The sequence below is a fragment of the Uloborus diversus genome, chromosome 9 (genome assembly GCF_026930045.1).
Source record: "Uloborus diversus isolate 005 chromosome 9, Udiv.v.3.1, whole genome shotgun sequence".
In the NCBI taxonomy this organism is placed as follows: Eukaryota; Metazoa; Arthropoda; class Arachnida; order Araneae; family Uloboridae; genus Uloborus; species Uloborus diversus.
The window spans coordinates 148,915,070-148,932,156 of NC_072739.1; the positions used below are offsets into that span (position 1 = coordinate 148,915,070).

General features: G+C 30.9%; 1 protein-coding gene across 1 annotated transcript in view; it reads right to left on the reverse strand.

Moving 5' to 3' along the window:
* LOC129229881 (pleckstrin homology domain-containing family M member 2-like) overlaps positions 1 to 17,087 on the reverse strand; it is a 45,758-nt gene that overhangs the window by 8,246 nt on the left and 20,425 nt on the right. The window contains exons 6-13 of the mRNA XM_054864260.1: positions 16,107 to 17,041; positions 14,961 to 15,030; positions 13,362 to 13,517; positions 13,178 to 13,263; positions 11,332 to 11,464; positions 5,003 to 5,169; positions 397 to 459; positions 140 to 305 (exon numbers count right to left, since the gene is read on the reverse strand). Coding sequence (XP_054720235.1) covers positions 140 to 305; positions 397 to 459; positions 5,003 to 5,169; positions 11,332 to 11,464; positions 13,178 to 13,263; positions 13,362 to 13,517; positions 14,961 to 15,030; positions 16,107 to 17,041 — 1,776 coding nt within the window. The remainder of the gene's footprint in view (positions 1 to 139; positions 306 to 396; positions 460 to 5,002; positions 5,170 to 11,331; positions 11,465 to 13,177; positions 13,264 to 13,361; positions 13,518 to 14,960; positions 15,031 to 16,106; positions 17,042 to 17,087) is intronic.

Genomic DNA, 17,087 nt, shown 5'->3' on the forward strand with positions numbered 1-17,087 from the left:
AGCAATTTGCAACCCTGATTTTACCCAATCTGTCAAGATTGTAAATATCATAAAACACATTGAAATATTCACTAGGGAAAAATACAGGAAATTATACAATGCAATATGAATTGGAACAAACAAAACTCAAGCTACTTACATGCCCAGCCAGTGATACAGTTTCTAAGAAGCATTGCAACCATTTTGATGCTTCATAAGAATCAGCAGCAGCCAACTGCAATGAATAACTGTTGGACCGAATGATTTCAAAAGCATTGGGACGATTTAAAAGATGTATTCTTCGACAGCCTTGACAATGAGGTGTACTGAAAATTGATAGAAATTAGAATCTTTATCTTTAATACTTCAAAACAAGAAGAAAAAAAAGTTTAAGAAAATTAACTGTTGTATTCTTACCACATCTGAATAAAAAATGAAGGTTTGCTTTTTTCATCTTCCATGCAATATAGTACACCAGCCCTAAATAAAATAGAAGTATTTTAACAATTAAAATTCTCTGAACAAAAAATAACATATAAAATTATAATCTTCAACTTAACTGTGAAAAATGAATAGGAATATAAGAATGAGCGTATTTGCCACTTTTTCAGTAATTTACGATTAAAGACTAAAATTCAAAACAAATGAACCAAATTTAAACTAATCAACCCTGTACCCTGATATAACGTTTTCTATTGGAACAGTGACAGGAAAAATGTTCCAAGAAGAAAAACGTAAACTCGGGGCTGTGTTGAAAATGTAACCCTATTGTTTAAAAATTGACCCCTATCCAATGAAATAAAAGGGAAAATGTAATATTTACTTGATTTTTTCTTTTTAATACAATTTCATTTATAGCATGATCTGTATTGAAATTTTTATTTTCAAATTTCCTTCTAGTTCACATTTAGAAGTAAAAATAGTTTTAGAGTTTTATGCTTAGATTTGCTTGATCGGCTGTGGAGACACCCTCGAATATTTCCTCTTTGTCTCCATCAACATTTAAAGGATTCGTAATGTGATGAGACGATACATGCATGACCAATTCCTGGAAAATTTTCAAGAAGAGTGCCAGCAAGTCCAGTCCTCAATTGACATGAAGGATAATTGGACAACCAGAGGAAATCCCTCTCACAAACAAAGAACAATTAGACAGAACAAAAAGAATGCTAGAGCAGCTTCAAACAACTACAAAACAAATTCGTTTTGAAAAAATAAAAATCTAAAAAAAAGTTTGCGTTAGTCTTGTAAATGAAAAATTATTTTCGTCTGTTAATAGAAAAACGTATGAAGTGAATTTTCTGAAAAAGTGTAACGTAAAATCCAGAATATTTTAACATTATCAGTATATAGCTCTTTTCAGAGACCAGCAGAAAATGACGTAGGAAGGGGGATAACATATGAAACGGACAATGTAAAGTCGGGGGTTCCACTGTATTTAAAAAAATATTTATTGAAAATTGAAAAATAATTGTTCAATAATAGTTTTTTTGAAGGTGAAACAGCATTGCACTGTAAAAAATGAGGTATGGGTCATTCCATGTCAAGTGATCCAAAGTTTTTTCCCTCACCTTTTTGTATTTCTTTGAAATTTGGCTCATCGATTGTACCCTTTGAGGTAATCAAAAGTCCAAATTTTTAGATTTTTATCTCTATTATTTTTTTATTTATGACACTTTGATTTTTCAAAAAACCCGCTTTTTTTCATGGATGCTTGAACATAAAATGGACGATAACTCAGCACCAAATATAGATAGAAAGATTTGGTAAAAAGCATTTTAAAGTACATTAGTTGCTGTTTAATGGGATATGCAACATGACTAATTTCAAAAAAAATTTAATTTTAAAAAAATGAAATTTAAATTTTAAATTTATATTTCTCAAAAAAGGTATAATGAATTTTTTTTTAAAAAATTCTCAAAAATTTGTGTGTATTTTATCTTTATTTGTGCAAATTTTCAAGTTGGGATCTCAATGGGATCATATTTTTATGAATTTTTAAATAAAATTTGACTTATGAAATAATGACATTTTTCAGATTCTAACTAGTTAAATATGGGGTTCTTTTACTGGGGATGGTCTAGTAAGTAGTAATTGATCATGACTATGCTTGAAATGAACTGACATGACTTTGTAGATTAGTACCCCCCCCCCCCCCTCCGCCACACAACCACTTTTTATCTTTTTTTTTTTTTTTTTTCAAAACTGTATTTAAAAAAAAGCCGGCACGTAAGAGTTACAACCATAATAAACTGGGACGCACGCTGCTAAACATCAGTAGTGACTAAAGCTTATAAATGGGGGGGGGGGGTCATAAAAAATAAAAGTCAGAAAAACTGAACTCATTTGCAGCTTTTTTTTCTTTCGGAAAGTGAGACGGTAGGGGGAGGGGGGCAATCTGGAATGAAACATAACAACATGGAAGGTTATGCTCAAATTAGCAAAATTTGTTTGATATATAACTGCTTTTAATATATGTATAAATAGATCTCGCTGCATTGCACTCGTTTACAAGTGAAATTAAAAGAAAACTAGCATTAAAGAAAAGAAAAAACAGCTGCACTCCAAATGTTGTTGAAAGAGTTTTATGTGGACAGACATATGACCTGATACTTAGATTTATTTTTAGTTTGGTGTAAAAAGAATGAAACAACACGGGGGGAAACACTCCTATTTTGCTGTGATCTTGGGGAAAACTATTTCTTTCCTCCATCCAAATTTAAAAGTTGGTGCAGAGGTAAGGGACGAAATGAATCATAACTTTCCTTATCAGATAGTGAAATAATCAAGTACACTTTGTGAAGTTCGGACTGAAAAAGAAACACTTGGTCTGAAAAAAAAAGCATCAGGTGAAGCGTGATACTAGTATAGTGTTAATTGTATGTGTGAGTGAATGTGAGGGGGGGGGGGGGGGTAATGTACTTTGTCTTGCTTTAAAGAAGAACATTTACCAACTTTTATTATGTTTTCTATTCATTTTGTTTTATTCTATTTATTTATTTATTTTTTACATTTTAAAAATAGTTTTGGAAAAAAATAATAAAAGTGGTGGCCCGTTGGAAGGGGTCTTTTTCTTACTTTAAAGAAGAATATTTACCAATTTTTAATAAGTTTACTATTCATTTTGGTTTTTTATTCATTTATTTATTTTTTACATTTTGAAAATAGTTTTGAAAAAAAAAAATAAATAAATAAATAAAAGTGGTGGTGCGGGGGGGGGGGGGGGGTGCTTGCCAATTTACAAATTCACGTCAGCTCATTTCAAGCATAGTTATGATCAATTACTACTTACTAGACCATCCCCAGTGAGAGAACCCCATATTTAACTAGTTGGAATCTGAAAAATGTCATTATTTCATAAGTCAAATTTTATTTAAAAATTCATAAAAATATGATCCCATTGAGATCCCAACTTGAAACTTTGCACAAATGAAAATAAAATACACACAAATTTTTGAGAATTTTTTTAAAAAAATTCATTATACCTTTTCTCAGAAATTTAAATTTAAAATTTAAATTTCATTTTTTAAAAATTAAATTTTTTTTGAAATTAGTCATGTTGCATATCCCATTAAACAGCAACTAATGTACTTTAAAATGCTTTTTACCAAATCTTTCTATCTATATTTGATGCTGAGTTATCGTCCATTTTATGTTCAAGCATCCATGAAAAAAAGCGGGTTTTTCGAAAAATCAAAGTGTCATAAATAAAAAAATAATAGAGATAAAAATCTAAAAATTTGGACTTTTGATTACCTCAAAGGGTACAATCGATGAGCCAAATTTCAAAGAAATACAAAAGGGTGAGGGAAAAAATTTCCCAAATTTTGGATCACTTGACATGGAATGACCCGTATGTGGTATTATTTTTTTTTTCGATAAGGGAAAACAGTAGGAACGGGACAGTTGCAATGACATGCTCAAGTAAAATGCAAAAAATTATTTTTAGCTAGTTCAGTAGATATAGCAGCTTTAGACTATTGCATCTATGTCTACTAGAAATAATTTTAGACACTTTATTTCGGCATATAAATGCAGCTGTCCCATTTCTCAAAGTTCTCCCTTACTCTTATCTTACCAATTTTCAAAAAGAAATGAAGATTTGTATGGATTCTAGTGACTTTTGCTATCTGCTTATTTACATTCAGTGCTTCAATTCTCAGACTAACATTTAAAATGGCATAGTTACAGAATTTTTACTGCATTCTAATGAGTCAACATATTCAAGTAGTTATCTATTATGCAGAAAATTCATGTGCAGTAAAACCCCTCTAATGCGAACACTAACGGGACAAATTTTTTTGTTCACAATAGAGGTGTGCTCGCAGGTAAGGGGTTTAATACAGTTATTTGCATTGGAATAGGGGAATTGAAAACTGTCCGCATAAGAGGGGTGTCCGCACTTGAGGGGTGTACGTTAGGAGGGGTTTTACTATATTTATAGCTCAGCATTTTCAAAAGTTGAGCTTTAAATAATATAATATCACATAAATGCTTTCGTCGTTTTTTTTTTTTTTTTGCAAATGGGGCCAAAAATAAATTAAGGTACTATGGTTGAAGTATTTTAAGGCAATTTAATCATATGGATTAAATTAGATTAAATTAAGATTAGGGCAAGGTAAAGTATTTCTTCCTTTACATAATTCAATCATAATAATGTGCCAAAGAGAATAACTTAAAGGACTTAAATGTGATGAAAACGAAACAAATGATGAAGAAAATCAAATTACTTCGAAGAAAAATATTTACTTTATTTAAACAAATTTAATGAAATTTTGTTCACCATTGGAAAAAAAAACCTGTGCTAATAAATTTAAAATCATACTAGAGTTGTAAAACTAGCAGAACTATTAGTTTATTTCTGCATATTTTGAGGGAATTGAAAGTTACCACTCACAATGCTATCACACAATGTGGGTTCCAGAAAATAATTTTAAATATTATTCATCTAAAATGTTATATTTTCTTGCATAACAAGTAGCATAAAAACAAAATAACTTTAAAATATTAATGGAAGATGTACTTCAAAAGGAAATATCCTGGTTGCCATGGTGTTGTCTTATTCTCATCAACAAACTTGTGCCTGTACATAAGATAATCTTGATAGATGGGACCTGAAGGAGTAATGCTGGATGAAGTGTAATCTTCCCATCGAGCTAGTGCATAATGTTGTACTTGTACTTCAGATTGCTGTCGAGGTAAAATTTTAAACATCAATGAACTATCAAGGTGAATTTAGAGAAGAATAATTCGCAAATCAAAATTGAAACTAACAATGTTTAGAAAGCAAATTTGCAGATATGTGTTTTGGGTTACAAGGCCCTTTTTTCAATGCAAAAAACATACAGCACCCTGGCAAGGAACGTGGCACAACTCAAAAAAACAGCATTGGAAAAAAATCAAGGTTTTACTCAATAGCAGTTTTAAGTGGTTTAGCCTTAACCCATTCAGGATGAACGACGCGTCTTTGCGTCAGCGCTAGGTGGTTCTTCAGAGACGAAAAACGCATTCCTGCATTACGGTAAGTAGTACGCAGCCGGCCTAACAACGCTATTCTGCGTTTTGGATTTGGAACGAAATGTTTACTATTAGATGGCGTTACTTATCCATGTTCAGTTCAAATGATTGCTCTTTAGTATTTCTCTGTCTGATGTAAGAATGGGGTCTGTCAAGGGTCTGTAATTTATTGGATTTCGTGAAAGAAAATATAAACATGTGCTCGCAAGTGAAAAGGGAAACGTATACTTATTTTGAAGTGGCTCTTTCTAGTTTCGGTTCCATTTATAAAAGGATTACAGGGGAGATATTCTAGCAAGGGGTTTTAGTGATCCATTTATGGATCTTTTGGGTCACATTGAAACTATAAATTATTTTTGTTGGAGTTCTTCATACAGTAGTTAGTTTCGAAAATCACACACTGAAAAAGAAGGCAAAGAACTTAGACGGAGATGTGTAATTTGCTCAAAGCAGAATAAAAGACCTAACACTACGTATGAATGTAAAATGCTCAATGCGCATTTATCTGTGCTTTGAAATTTTTCATGCAGCTTTAAAATATTAATTGTTACAATATTCTTCAAGTATTTCATAATATGAAGCACAAATATTTTTCCCGTTTTGTAGAAAATATATTGTTTAATTTTGGTATTTTTAGTTATTGTAAAAAAACAAAATATTTTGCATTTTTATTGTTAAATATTAATTATTTTCATCCAATTTTTTGTTATGATTGAAATTTTGATATATTTTATCATATATTAAAAAATGGTTTCATTTCTGCTTAAAGTATACATTTTATCCATTATTATGTATGCATACTTTCCGAAATTGCGTATTAGGCTTAGCGAGAGAAATTGCCCCGGCCTGTGCGCACAGTCCGCGTGTAACAGCTGTTGTCCTGAGGGAGCACTATCTTCTGCGAACTGCCGTCTTGAACGGGTTAAATATTACAAAATGCTCAAACCATTATGCTGTGATGTTTACTGGTTAGTTTTTGTTGTCTAAATTAATAATGTGTTCCATAAGTTCAAAAACTTTTCTCCTAAATTATGAAATTTTCATGATTTGTCCCTATTGATTATATTGTTTTTATACCACCACTCACCGTAAAGTTAACGTTAACTCACATAAGTTAACTTTGTGCGAGTTTTGTGGTCAGAAAGAACATTATATTTAGATTTCAAATCAATAGTTAGCACATTTTTCCAAAATTTTGAGTTGTGCCACTTTACTTGAAGGGTGCAATATGAGTTTAGAGGAGCAAAGACATTTGACAAAATCAAAAACCCAATAAAAGTCCATAGCCTTATATCTTTTCAGTGGCAGCTTGTGCCTTGAAAAAGTGAGGGGGCCAGATCATGGGTCCACTCACCCTCTCCTCCCAAAACCCACCCTTCCCCGGTTTAAAAAAAAATTAAAGATTTTTTCTCAAATATTTTTTTAAATATTTAAACTTTTTAAAAATAATTATTTGTGTTAAATAAATAAAATTAAATTCATTTTAAACACAGGACAAGCTACAAAATACTTCAACTACTAAGGAAATCAAGAAATATATTAATCTCATGTTTATGTCCATGATTGCCGGCAGGATGGTACACCCCCCCCCCCCTCCCCAACTTTCAAAAATAAAATATAATTAATTAGCTAAGGAAAAGCTACAAAATATATCACAAAAAATCAAAAAATATGTCCAGCATGCTTTCAGGCACTGCAGTACGCCTCCCTTGCAGCATCCTGTACTGTATGTTGTATATTTTACAGAGCCTGAATCGGGTAAGAAGAACATTCAAGCTATGTAAAATAAACAACATAGAGGCTGGATAACGGTCTCTGTGAATCCTGCAGTAAATACTGAGGTTCGATGCATTGGTGCTGAGGAAAAAAAACACACACACACACACGCACACAGATAATTTGCGACAGCGTATGATCCACACCTCATTAATATTACACTTTTTTAACTGGAAAATATGGTACAATCTCTTTTTTTTTTTTTAATTTCAAGCATGTACGCACGAAAAAAAATAAATAAACAAAATAAAGTTTCAAACTATTGTCTAAAAAAAAGTGAGCGGGCCTAGGCCCCCTTTGGCACCTCCCACGAGCTGGCACTGCATCTTTTGCATTGGAAAAGAAGTTCCTTGAACCACAAAACAATTGTTTTCAATGTTTTATGAATTTGTGCTTTTTTAACATCAGTAATTATACTTTTGTGTGTTTTACAGTTTAACTTAAAAATATTTATACCTTTCTTGCAGGTTTTTGTTTTTGTTTTTTTGGTTTATTAGGCATATAATATCAAAGATGTGTCAGAAATTTAAAAAAGTTAGAGTCATCTTCACTCCAACTTTGAGGCAAGGGGGGGGGGGAGACCAAAACAAACAAGGCAGAGAGAAGGGTAAACAAAATTCAACTTTACCTTAGAACAAATGAGTTTAAAAATAAATAAAAAGCACAAAATGTAGTAACGAAAAAATAGTAGTTTTGTTTTAATGAATTAATTTACCAGTGAAAACAATGTTACCAAAAACAAAGTTAAAATTCGATAAAACTTAAACTTATGCATGGCAGTGGGCATGTCAATGTCAGTATCAACAAAAATTATTTTTAAAGATACTTTAAGAAAAGAGTTTTTGATTCCCCACAAACACCAATCCATCCACTATAATATTAAAATCTGTTCGCATCTGTCTGTCTGTCTGTCTGAAGATCTATCTTCTCGAGAACCGCTGCGAATCGGGAGTCAAACGAGATACCGATCAATTCGAAATTTCCCAAAGAAAACAATAGGACCAATCTCGTAATTGTGCGACTTTAATTAGCGGAGATATTAATTAAAACGCTAATTAACATAACGTTATTCGGGAATTTTATTTCTTTTCTGTTGCCATTTTGAATTTGCGTGAGCAAGTAAAATTCTAATAATTGTTTTAAAAGAGATTTTTTTGGCTGCTGTCCAAATCTTAAAACAACGTTTCCATCTAGAATTTAATTTTAAATTAGTTTAAAATTGGTTGCTCTATTCGGATATAGCCTTTATTTTATCGTCTGTGATTTTTTTTTTTAACATTCAACGTTCTTAACTCCTTTCAACATATGAAAGTTGTTTCTTTAGCTATGTTTATTGATTGTAGTGTAAGTTTATAATTCACCGGCCTCATATTTTGGTACATTTAGGATGTGCAACTAATTAAGTTTATTTTGTTGGACTTTTTCCCGTCACATCTGTGAGTTTTCGAATTGTAATAACTCTCTTTTTCCTTCCTGTTTCTATTTTTGAAATATAGTTTGTATTGTTAAAAGAACATGTTAAATTAAGATTGTTTGGATTTGTGAAACAGAGTTGAACAAAAATATTGTTTTTAAGGATTTTAACTACAGCTTAATTCGAATCTGATGACTTGGTATTAAATTAATGCTTATTGGTATTTATTAAGTCTTGGTGCTTTAGTTTCACGTAAGCAACCAAAAAGTATGTGTCATTTTATGTAAAAAGCTGATCGTAATTGTACATACAAATGTTTTACGTATAGTCTATCAGATTTAATTCAGTTTAAAGTGAGCACAGATTATAATTGATAATGCATATATTTTCATCTTTTGTGCTAATTGAAAATACTCATAACTTGCATTATTGATAACTATGATTAACTTTAAAGAGATTTTTGCCAAAAATATGCTCTACTGGTGTTTGCAAACCTTGCATTACGCGTGTTTATTTACTCCTTAGCGCTTTTGAAACTGATGCCAGAGTAATACAAAAACATCCAAGGGTCTGGGCAGAGCAAATTTGGGTCCGTTAACGGACCCTTCACAAAAATCCGATCAACCAAAACGGACCTTTCACAAAAATCCGATCAACCAAAACGGACCTTTCACAAAAATCCGATCAACCAAAACGGACCCTTCACAAAATTCTGGTAAACAAAAACGGATCTTTCACAAATTGTTTATTGAAAGAGCAAATCTCAAATTAAAATAATACAGCATATTTAAAGTTAAATTAGAGGAATCAACTTATACAAAATCAGCTAATTTTGCAAAAGGAAAAAAAAAATCGGCACTCTTGTGATGCTCCTGCAAGCCATAAATAATTACTACCGCCAAATAAATATAATGCCTGTTGTTGGTTTCTTTGAAAGAAATTAACAGCTGAAAGTCAGTTTGGTTTATAATTTTGCTTGTTTATTTTATGCAGCGGTGTTGTTGTAAACTTCTTTGGAAAAGCGTCAACATTCTCTGAATAGGCGTAGTAAGCACTTTTCTCCCCACTCATGATTTAATCATCAATAATATACAGCGAAATGTATTTAGAACTGCAAAGGATAGTATGGGTGGGGCGGATGTGATCGCTTCAGATAGGGTTACAAAATTTAAACTTATTGCCACTTAGTGTCTGGTGGTGTGATGTTAAACTCTTATTTTGGGAGAAAGTTATATGGGTTTGGTTTTTCGATACTAAAAAGGATAATTAACTTTAAATAAACTTTTATTTACCGTTATTTTTTTCTATAGGTGTCTACATTTTGAAAAACGCAATCTTTTTACATCCGATATGAGAATCATATTTCATTCTTTTTTTCAAGCTAACTTCGCTTTATTAGGATGCAAATAAATGAAAAGTCTCTTTATTTTTGTAACAAAGCTTATTTCAAGTTTTTAAAGGGGAATTCCATTTTCTTTTATGAGTCAATAATTAAAAGGCTGAATCGATGGTTTATTTTTTATTTTATTTATCTATTTTTGTTTCAACTGTGTCCAGATATTAATGATATGTTTATCATAGGACTCTAAAATGCAATTCAAAAGTAATTTTATCAAAAATATTTATTTTACAAGCCGTTTTTATACTTTTAATTCCTTCACTTTGAGGATTGCAATCTCTTTGTATCCGCTGTGGAAATCTGATTTTTCGAATTTTCGATGTTTAGTATGCTTAGTTAAGAGGTAAACAAATAAAATACTTTTTTATTTTTGTGAACGAAACTCTGTGCTCTTAAACAGTGTCTTGGGTTAAAAAGTTAAATGCTGAACCCCTGCCTAATTTTTTTTCTTACAGTTATTTTAAATACTATACAAAAAACATTTATAGTATAATTTAACATGATGTAGAATGGTAGATAAATATTGATACTTGAGGGGTGCCCATATCCCAGGGAGCGATGCCTCCCCCCTCTCTTCAAATACTAGAAAAACACTCAAGAATGATATTCTCAACAGAAAAGAGAGAAAACACTCAACTTTAAGTGTCAATGATGCAGTTTCCACCATCTCAAGAGTCTAAGCTTTCGTTTTTACAAGAAAAAAAATTTTTTTTTTAATTATTTGATTTTTCACAAAAATAATTGATTTTTCACAAAATTATTTTATTTTTCACAAAAAACGGACCCTGTGAAAAATCCTGGACAGACCCCTGACATCAATTGGACATCGCTTTCATTTTTTAAGTAGCCCGTGCAACGCCGGGCACGCAGCTAGTAAAGTACTAAAATTTGAAGGTAAAAAATGCTTTACTTTCAGCAGAAACTATATTAGCATGTTTATGTGGTGGAACTAAAATAAAATAGGAGACATAAATGAAAAAAAAAGAAAGAAAGAAAAAGAAAAACAAGCAAAAACCAAAAAATGAAACTTGAGTAGATACTCTCATTTTCTCGCCAAGAGCAACATATTTTATAGAAGTATTTCGGAAATTAATTATTTTAATTTTTTTGTTCTTTGCATTATTTTACATAAACAATTCAAGTTTATTTCATTGTTCATGCTTTGAACAAACAACCTCTTTATTTTGTATAAAAGTACTTTTGTCAAACAGAAGTTTTGAAAACAATTGAAGAAAAAAGTACTAACCTCATAATTTAAAACTGAAGACAAAAACTTTTTTAGCACAATAGTTCGGGAAGTAGAATCTGTATAAACTGAAGGAAGAGGCAATCTAGGAATAAATCTTCTTATTCCTATTTCTAAACTTGATAAAATGTTTCTATATGAAAAGAAAAAAATTTATTGTTGTTTAATACCACTTTAAGCTTTAATTAATACAGATAAAATCTCTTAACTTTTATCAGTTGAAATCTTTTACTAAATCTCATATTTTTAAAACAAACAAATTACATTTCATAATTCAGATATTTAGAAGTGTAAAGCTGAAAAATTGTATCATGAATTGAGTTTGAAGTAAACAAAGAATTCAAAGAAAGAAAGAATTCAATTCTTTTTTATGGCTGCATAGGAAAGTCAGTGTAGTAAATTTTGAAACAAATTTACGTTTTTAATTACTTAAAATGTTTAAATGCATATTCTTTTTGAATTAAAAACAAAGATCTGGAGGAAATAGCTATTTCCCTAGTTCCTTCATGTCTGCACACACAAACAAAATCTATATAAAACTTTGTTTTGTTAGTATCTGCCCATTATGCAAAACTAAACCATCACACTTATACCAAAACAAATTTTAATGTTGCCAATATTTTAGTATATAATGTTGCTATTAAAGCATGGCCCCACTTAATTCTTATAGGCTGTGGCAATCGCTGAAATCCATGGCAACAAAGAGCACCCCTGTTTCCATTACTTTGCCATTGATTGGTGGATGCAGGGGTTCCCAGTGGCGTCTCGTGCGGTCAAAATGGGCGACATCCAATCAAAAATATAAACAAACTTTGAAACATTGATTATGACTGGTGGATGCATGAGCTGCATCGGTTTAACACAGAAAAGTCAAAAATTGTCAAGGCTCGTAAGCGTATTTAGTGGGGGCCATGATTAAAGCTAATATTTCATAAAGTTTTTATTAAAATGACACCAGTAAGATAAGCTCTTTAAAACAGGTAATTTTACTTAGAAAGGTTGTTTATATCATACAATATTGAGCATTAAACCGAATGTAACTTCTGTTAGTATTATAGTTCTATAGTATAGAACTATTAATATGAACATAATAACAAAACTTATTTTTTTAAAAAAGAAAATTGCAGTCAATATATTTAACACTTTTTTCTTTCGTTTTTGTGCTAGACTCTACAGGTAAATATTTCTGATTTTAAAACATAAACAAACATTCATATTTTTAACTAAATAAGTATGTGACTAAATATTTTTCATATTTTACCATTTCAAGCAAAAATTTCAGAAAAAATGTTTCATTAGTGAACACGGAAGATTTAATCAAGTTTTACACTGTACAGCCGTTAACATGAATTTTTACAATATTCAGATTAAATACTGAATACCTCTATTAATACTCATGCAAATGCAAAATAACCACTATATTTTCATGATTTAAAGGACTTCAGACATTTAATTTAAAAAAAAAGTATCATCTATGACTTTTATTGCAGGCACTATTTAGACAAAAATCTTTGAAATAGCACAACAAAAAGTTTATTACTTTGTAGGTAGATCATGTGCAGATCCAGAGGGGAGGAGGGTTGGGGTCATGAGGATCATGGCATCTCTTTTAAGTGACCAAAAGACCCAAAAGCTGTGTCTTGACGACTAAAGTTTTGAAAAATTCACCTCAGACCACTTAATCATGCCCGGAAATGGCCCTTATGACACCCCTTCCCAAATCAACCCCCCTCCAAAACCAAAAACTGCCTTTGAAACTAAATTCTTTCATAAATTAAATTTTAATTATTAGCTGTTGTTCCAAGGTACAGTTATGTGTTTGCTGAAACAAAATAAACCGTCTTACCTAGTTAATTCTTCATCAGCTGTGTCCAGATGAAAATGATCTTTATTCCCAGAAATAATTTTAAATCCTTGGTAATTCAAATCCACCTTTAAAATATCAAAGATATTCATTCAAATTGATTGAACAAAATCTTACCAATATGAAAACTAAAAAGTAGAAATGTATACATAAAAGTTTTACTTACAGTAATGTAATCTATGCTACTATAACGGAGGCTACAATATTTGAAAAACTTCTGTTGGCTATTTCCTGCTTTCAGAAAATAAATGCTTTTGTTTGAAAGCAAAAAATACACCTTTTGATATGAACCTTCAGAGAAGTTTAAAAATCCGCCATAGAGCTGAAAGAAAGGGGGAAATTAATGCATTAAAGATCAAACAGATAACATAAAACTCATTTGTAAAAACAAAAACACAGAATTTATGTTTAAGCATATAAACAGTGGCATCGCTATGGTGGTGGCGGCAGTTTTGAAGTTTTTGAAAAATGTAAAGTGAAAATGCATTTTTAAGACTACAAATTTGAAAATTTTTCTGGGGGTCACTACAAATTACAGCCCTGGGTGTCACCCATGCTAGGTACACCACTGATATAAATAATAATACAGTAGAACCTCGATTAACCAGGGTTTCTGTTAACCAAGCTGATAATTTTACAAAAAATTGTAAGTCTTTTTTTAAAAAAATAATGTGAATGTAATGAAATGATGAATTTTCAATTTTAAAATAATTTTTTTTTTTTTTTTTTTGGAAATTTGAGTTTTTTTAAATGCATCTTTCAATATTTAACTTCCGAGTCGTAAAAAAAATTCAATGGACTTTTCAAACTGAAAGTTTTCCTATTTTATTTTTTTAATTGCTAAAACATTACTTTTATACGTTCATTTTCATCTTTTAAAAATACTGTATTTTTAATTCATACATTTTAAAAATTTGTGATCCTGACAAGTTTTATACAAAGTTGCTACTAACTGAGATTCCTGACATACGAGGTACTAATAGTCTCAATTAGCTCAGACTGTACAGATAAGAAGCGAATTTATAGTCTAATATGCAAAGGCTAAACATTATAAAAACAGCACTAATGAATTTGGTAGGTTAAAAGTATTGGTCTTTATCAGAGCATTAGTTAGAAAATATATTTGGGAGAACTCGTGTTTTTGTATTGGGTAGATGTCACTGCAAACAGATTTTTGTTAGACCAATAAAGGTCAGTTTAGACTACCTAGCCAGTGTTAATTTAAAAAGTAGATTTTTTTTAAGGTGGTTTGATATGGATTTATAGAATAAACATTTGCATAATTTTTGAAATATATTTTAGGGAACAGTGCTCCTCCACACTGCACCTCCCTCAACCTCAGCACTCGTCTTCATACAACAGCAGCATGTAAATGAACTACAGTGAAATCTTGTGAACTTCAAGAGACCATAAAGTTTTGTTCATTGTAACGGGATTTTTGTTGTAATGTAATTCAAGCGATGTAATGGAAATTATACTTTTAATTATTTTTTTAAGTTTAATTACTTAAATTCAGAAAAAAATGAATTTTTACATTAGACATTTCTCCCCCTCCCTTTTTTTTACAAAATAACCTATGTAAAAAACAATTTTAATTCAGACATTGAGAAAGAATTTGGAAAAAAAAGGCAATTAAGAAAAGAAATTAAGCTTTTTTCAAGAGATTTTGAAAAAATAAATTTTACTCAGTCCTATAAAAAAATAACAATAAAATAAAAGAGCTAGTGAAGATATGTATATAAATAAAATTGTTTTCATTACTTACTTTGTAAAAATTTTCTTCTTCATGTTCGTATATTTCTACGAGGAAATAAAGAAGAACATTGTTGCCAACTCTAGAATAAAAAATATATTGTATCACAAATAGTTCAAAAGAAGAGAAAAGTAAATTAACTTGCACAAAAAATAAGAATTTAACCAAGTAAATTTACTAACTGTTAAATGACTCCCAAATAATTTGCCCCGCAGATAACGGGGAGTTTATGGTAACTAAAATAATATAAAGTAGTGCAAATTTGAAGACAAAATTGTAGCATTTATTTATTTTTTTTAACAAGAACCAAGGTTTTCTGTTCACATCCATTGTGAACAGAAGAAGTATTCTTTGGCAAGCTTATGAACCACCATCTGTCCAGAACTTTGCTGGCTAATGTTTTGCTTGACAGCTTTTAGCTTCTTAAAATACAAAATAAGTTGCATGTCCCAATGGAGCAGGTAGTCTGTGATATGTTGATCCTGATACTAATTCTTACTGGGGAGAACACTAATTTATGCTTTTTTTTTTATTTATAACTGTTGATCTTACCTAAAAAGATTTGTGTATCCTCCTCTCATTGCAGTAATATTAAATCATAATCTTAAAAAACCTAAATTGCGCTTAAAATTAAAATTTAACAAACCATAATTTGGAAAGTTTCAGAAAAGGTTTTTACTAAGCTTTATTTACCAGATATAGCTGTCATTTCTTTATTGCAGGTGATACATAAAACAGATGATATTGTACTGCTGCTATTTTTCCAATGTTGATTAAATATTAAACTAAATGATCAGTAAATTATATGCAGGAAAGTTCAAAAAACATGAAATATTTATTTACACAAACTTTTAAAAAATGATAATTGTTCAAGTATAGATTTATCCACAAAACTTTTTTTTCTTAAATTGTCTCATACAAGTATTCAAAAATTATTATACTTTTTCCTTAAAACAAATTTTACCAGAGAAAAGTATCACAAATTTTAAAAATAATTTTTTAAAAATATATGGATCTACAAAAGTATTATGTTTAACATAAAATAAAATTTGCTGAATTTACTGAATATTTTAACAGAACAGACCAGTTTTTATAACAAATAAGGAAGTCACACAAAAAATGCATTAAAAAGAGAGAAAATATCATAAGATATTTCACCTGAAATCCAGACTTTCAGACTTTTCATTTAGTAGCTTGGCTATTTCATCGGAAACATCGTCAACATAGTTCTGTTTTTTCACACAAGAGAGTAGAATATCTTTTGCTGTTTCTTGTTGATGAGACTTAGGTGACTGAGAATCATTTGCTTCACTTTTGTCTAAGTATGAGGGCTTGCATAGATCATATATTGACACTTCCTCTTCCTCTTCTTCACTCTTGTCATCCATCCCATCATTTCCAGGCAACAACGGCAAACGAACAGAAACATCACATTGACTACCTGAACCAGTTTTGGGGTCTTCCTGACCTTCAGGATTCCCTCTCTTTTCAACAATATCCTCACTCAAATCCTTAATACTTTTGGGTGGGACCGAGAAGGTGATATTTATGTCCTGGTGAAACTGGGCACTTTCAAAAGTTCTGGTGAAGTCCTGGGTGCTGTTCACTTCGTCCGAAAGTTCTACACATTCGCTGTCCGATGAACAAGGGGTTTCAAGATAAAGTCCGGAATCTGTTGTGGCCTTACTCAAGCGGTTTTCTCGAGAATTATCAGATCCATTTGGTTGAATGTTCAAGTCACTGCAACAGTTTTGTGCTTCGTTGCCATCATTTGGAACGTCTTTAGAGCCGACAGATCTTTTCGTTCTCCTCACCACTTTGGATCGGATAACTTCTAAATCTCCATCTACTTTTGCAGTGTCTGCATCTATGTTAATATAGTGGGATATCCTTTCCAAGTCCTCATCTTTACAGCCGATGTTCTTTTCAACAGAATCCAATTTGTGCAATAAATTAACCACATTCAACACAGGCGTCTTACACTCAACATTTTTTGTTTCTGTAGTAACTGTAAAGTCACCGGTAACTTCTTCAGCACCATCAAATGGAACAGATTCTTGAACACTTGATTTGGTAAGTTCTTTCATGCAGTACTGCAAAACAGAATGACTTGAACCAACAGAAATGAAGTAAAAGATA